The sequence below is a fragment of the Lepidothrix coronata genome, unplaced genomic scaffold, assembly GCF_001604755.1.
Source record: "Lepidothrix coronata isolate B3197 unplaced genomic scaffold, Lepidothrix_coronata-1.0 Scaffold305, whole genome shotgun sequence".
NCBI classification, from domain to species: Eukaryota; Metazoa; Chordata; class Aves; order Passeriformes; family Pipridae; genus Lepidothrix; species Lepidothrix coronata.
The window spans coordinates 401,314-406,319 of NW_016690485.1; the positions used below are offsets into that span (position 1 = coordinate 401,314).

At 51.8% G+C, this 5,006-nt stretch overlaps 1 protein-coding gene across 3 annotated transcripts in view; it reads right to left on the reverse strand.

Annotated features, from left to right (window-relative positions):
- Positions 1 to 5,006, reverse strand: part of OSBP2 (oxysterol binding protein 2) — a 44,910-nt gene that overhangs the window by 11,663 nt on the left and 28,241 nt on the right. Inside the window, exon 4 of one of the 3 annotated variants that reach the window (XM_017837485.1) lies at positions 1,111 to 1,265. The exons of 1 other annotated variant lie outside the window; for it this stretch is intronic. In XM_017837485.1, coding sequence (XP_017692974.1) covers positions 1,186 to 1,265 — 80 coding nt within the window. In that variant the 3' untranslated portion in view covers positions 1,111 to 1,185. Of the gene's footprint in view, positions 1 to 1,110; positions 1,266 to 5,006 lie in introns of those variants that run through there. One more of the 3 variants, XM_017837487.1, reaches the window with a different exon arrangement.

Below are 5,006 nucleotides of genomic sequence, written 5' to 3' on the forward strand. Positions count from 1 at the left end.
TCGTGTCCAGCCACTGTCACCAGCACCCCCAGGGCCTTTTCCAGCTTTCCAGCCCCTCTGCCCCAGCCTGGAGCATTCCATGGGGTTGTGGTGACCCAAGGGCAGGACCTGACACTTGGCCTTGTTGTCCCTCACACCTCTGGCCTGGGCCCCTGGATCCAGCCTGTCCAGATCCCTGGGCAGAGCCTTCCTGGCCTGGGTCAGCCAGGAGGAGCTGAAGGGTTGGCTGCAGCTCACTGGTGGTGGCTGAGATGGAGCAACCCATCCTGATCCAAGGGAACAGGGATATGGAGGGGCAGAGCATCCTGGCACTGCAGGAGGGAACACAAGTGAGCACAGAAGGCACTGAGAGGAAACAGGAATCACTGAGAGCAGGAAACCCAAGCAAAGAGCTCCATCTCAGCAGCACTGTCAATTCTATTTCCCATGGCAGCAGCTCCTGGCATAGTTAACAGCAGCCAGCTATCCTGGGAAAATCAAGACTCCAAGGTAAAGAGGCAATTAGAAGAGCAAGGTGACAGAGAGCTGGCAGTCAGTGCCTCCAGACAGGAGCTCTCCAGCAGAGGGAAAACAGCTCACAGTGATGGAGGAACTCACAGGAGGAGGGGAAAAGGGAAAGAGCTTTGTCCAAAGAGCTGGAAATAGCAGGACTGTTACAGCCAGAGATGAGCTGGAGTCGAGGGCACAAGGACAACAATGACAGGGATTGTCCTGTCCTGCCACAGCCAGAGCAGAGGCACAAACCAAGGCCACCTGGCCAGGAGCTTCTGGGAGGCCAGGGGAGGACAACAAGGGGATAATTCACAGAGCAGGGCAGGGAAGGTGGCAGATGCTTTGCAGTGTCACAGGCCCAAGTCAAAACAGCTTTTGCAAACAAACTTGGAAAAAGGACAAAAAGCAGCCCTGATAAATCAAGCAACAAAAGTGACATTATCACTAGAGCAATTAAAGGGAAAGCCGAGGAATAATTCATGATGGTTATTTTTTAATGCCACTATAAAGGCTGGATCCAGGACACTGAAGGGGAACCACTTGCTGGCTTGAGCTGTCCCTTGGGTCTCACCCACCCAACTGCACAACAACCCTGGGGTGGGGAACACGGCTCCAGTGTTCCTCTCCAGAGCTGGATCTTCCCTTTCCACTCTGCTGCAGCAGAAACTCACCCCAGGACCAGGGTAGAAGGCATCACCAACAACAACAACAACCCTCCTCCTTCCCCTGGCACCACTCAGACCTCCCATTCTCCTGCAGTCCAAAAGGTTGCCCTGTTTGCCGAGAAGAGAGCAATGGATTAAGGCAGGAAGAATAACCAGACAACCCAAGCAGTCAAATCTGGTTATCCCAAATCCCAGAGCCACACCACAGGGTGCTGGTTTCAAAGTGAATCCTTCCCAGGATGGTTGAACGAGGTCAGCTCAGGCAATTCCATCTCTTCCCTGGCAAGCAAGGTGTAACTGGTATTTTGGGAACAAGATAACGGGACAGGGCACAGGCAGTGGTTCCTCTGGGCACTGCTCCTTCACTTACAGTGCTGTGCTGCCTGAGGACCTCCTGGGTCACATTCTGCACACAGAGAGTTAGAGCTTGTAACCCAAGAGATGAAACTGTGCCCAAACCTGTTGAGTCTCTCTGGATTTTCTGGCTCCCCACAGCGAGTGCCACAATTTAACTGGGTGTTGAACAAAGTATTAATTATTCCTGCTCCATTTAAACCTATGACCTGATAATTTCCTCCTTCTTCTTGTTATAGGCACTTGTCCCCAACTTTTCATAGACTCAGTCACAGAATCATTCAGGTTGAAAGAGACCTTTAAGTCCAGCTGTCAACCCATCACCACCACCGTGTCCACACTAACCCGTGTCCCCAGAGCCACATCCACATGTTTTTTTGAACACTTCCAGGGATGGTGACTCCACCCCTGCCCTGGGCAGCTGTGCCAGTGCCTGACCACCCCTTCCATGAAGAAATTTTCCCAATATCCAACCTGACCCTCCCCTGGCCCAGCCTGAGGCCATTCCCTCTCCTCCTGTCCCTTGTTCCCTGGCAGCAGAGCCCGACCCCCCCCAGCTCCCCCCTCCTGTCAGGGAGTTGCAGAGCCAGAAGGTCCCCCCTGAGCCTCCTTTTCTCCAGGCTGAGCCCCCCCAGCTCCCTCAGCTCCTCATCAGACTTGTGCTCCAGCACATTTTGTGCAGCACTGACCATCTTCCACATGGCACCTTCAGCTGTCGTTCTCCCAGATGGAAAATTTACTTTCCATCATCCCCCTTCCCTTGGTGGAGGAGGTTTTATTTGTCTGGTTAATCTTGTGCCTGTTTGGTTTTTTGGTTAGATTTTGGTTTTTTAAGTTCTGCTGAAAACCCTTTGAGCCAACATGGGGAGAGCCAGGGCCTCTCCAGGGACAACATCACAGCTGCACATGGAGCAAACCTACATTTTATCTTTTCCACTTTTCTTATCAATTCCCATTTTTTTTGCTGTGCTGTCTTCAGCCCCAGCCAAAGGAACCAGACACCTCTGAACACAGTTGGTAGGTAAGCTGGCCCTGGTACAGATACCAGCACTGATCCATCCAGTGAATTCCTGGATTTTAGTGCCATGAACACCAAAACCACCTTAAGCCAGCCTGGAATCTGCTCCTGAATCACAGCGTGGCCTTCACCCTCTCTCCTCCCAGGAACCGCCAAGCAGGGGGGCAAAAGGAGTCACCAACTCCCTCCCCAAGCAGCCCAAGTCCATTTTGGGGAGTTTTCCCAGTGTTTAAAATACAGGGGACAGACCCCCTCATCACAGAGCCAAGAAAACAATCCAATCCCCATATATTCATCACTCATATAATTTCTGTATCTCATGATATTGCCCTAAACACAAAAGATAGTTTTATACAGATTTTTATATTTTTTTCTTAAAGAATATCAACCAACCACAGTCACCAAATACAGGGGGTGAGCACAGAAATCTGGTTTTCAGGACAGAGAACAGCACAGGGTCATACCCAGCACTGATGAAAGCAGGTGATGGAGCTTGGAACCATGTGGGCAACACAAGTTTACTACAACTTTACCAACACTTTGTAATCCCAACTAGGAACAGGAATGCCAGGTTTGTCTGAACAGAGGCTAAAGGTGAGCTGTCCAGTCAGGTGTGGGACCCTACTGTCCTCCTGTGACACTACACATGTGTTTGAGAGGAATTAAGCACACGTGGTAATTGAGCAGAGCTAAGCCAGCAGCTCAGCTCTACTCTCACTTTCTGCCACTAATCCCCCGGGATCCCCAGGCAGGTTTCTCCCCAGGAAGCAGGATGAGGACAGAGAGCCCAGGCCACATTTCTCAGTACCAGTGTCCCAGGTCACAGCTTGTTATCAAAATAGTCCCAGCTCTGCACTGGACAGAGGGGAAACCAGAGCTCCTCCAGCTACACAGCACAGGGAACAGCAAAGTCTCCCATCTCATACTTGCTCTGGGGACAGGTTTTGCTGTTTCTTAAAAACAGACATGAAAATCAGACCTGTGAAATGGCCTCTCTGGGTGCACAGCTCCAGCCAGCAAGCAAGTTAAAAACACTTCCACAGACTCTTTTCGTCCACCCCAAAATGCTCTCCCAGTAGTCAAGGTACGTGCAGAGTTATCCCAATTTGCCAGTCCAACACCCATCAAAGCTCAAACACCCTGAAGGCAGTGAGGGAGCACTGATTCCTGCAGACACAGCCTGTGAGAGTCACTGATGCTCCTCCTCGTCAGCACAAATCCAAATGGCTCCTCACCACCCTCTGTGCCCACTGGAGCCCACCTGGGCTCTGCAGAGCAGCCCTGGAAAACAACACGGGTTTGGGGGATCACTCAGGGTAAGAGGAGCCAATTCAGACAATTCCCCATGTGAGCAGACCTGAAGGACCCAAGGACTTCTTCAGCAAATCCAGAGTCTCCTCCTTCCACCTTTAACACCCACCCCAGGGCTCACCCAGCACTCACAGGGACACAACACCAGGAATTTTATTTTGATTCAAGCAAAACGGTCAAACCTAACACACAAACTCTTTACCTTAATGAAAAGATCTCTAACTGGGACAAAACACCATCAGCCAGGCAAACATGAAAGCACAAAGTAACGTAGTGATCTCCTCAGCTCTACCTCCACAGCACAAGGACTCAGCACCTGCTCAAAAGTGTCTCATCCCCTCAGATGAGATCAGCAAAGCCTGGAATAAGAGTGTGTGTGGTTCTGATCTCCCCTGAGCTCCCTAGGCTGGATGGCAGCTGAGTCAGCACAGCCACACCAGCACTGCTGCTGCCCTGCCCTCAGCCCTGAGTGAGGAACTCAGCACGGCCAGAGCCTCAGGACAGCAAGTCTCTGCACTTGCTATTTTTGTGGGAAGAGACAAACCAAAATAACTGTGCCTGGCTCTGGGGCAGTGTTGCTGACAGGCTCCCACAGCCCCGGGCTGGGCTGCAGCTCCATGGCCCCTCCAAGTCTCCCCAGCATCACCCACAGGCCAAAAGGGGAAGGTGAAGCCACACACCCACCTCTCCAGGAGACCCTTTTCCACACACTCACCCAGATAAAGGACTCACATCCCATTATGGATGTTCCTGGACCATCAGCCTCCACAGCCAGCTCACTGCAGGTGAGACCAGCACAGTGTCACTCTCTGCCCAGATAAACAAGTGTGCCCAGGAACTTCCCCCTTCTCCTCAGTTAGATGTGCTCTCCCCCTGCATTTGCATGTTCCAGAGGTGGAATCTTAAGGGACAGAGAGTTCACAATACTTAGAATCATAGAATCATGGAATGGTTTGGGTTGGGAGGGACCTTAAAGCTCATTCCATTCCACCCCCTGCCATGGGCAGGGACACCTTCCACCAGCCCAGGTTGCTCCAAGCCCTGTCCAACCTGGCCTTGGACACTTCCAGGGATCCAGGGGCAGCCACAGCTTCTCTGGGCAACCTGTGCCAGGGCCTCCCCACTCTCACAGGGCAGATTTTTTTTCTAATATTTAATCTAAACCT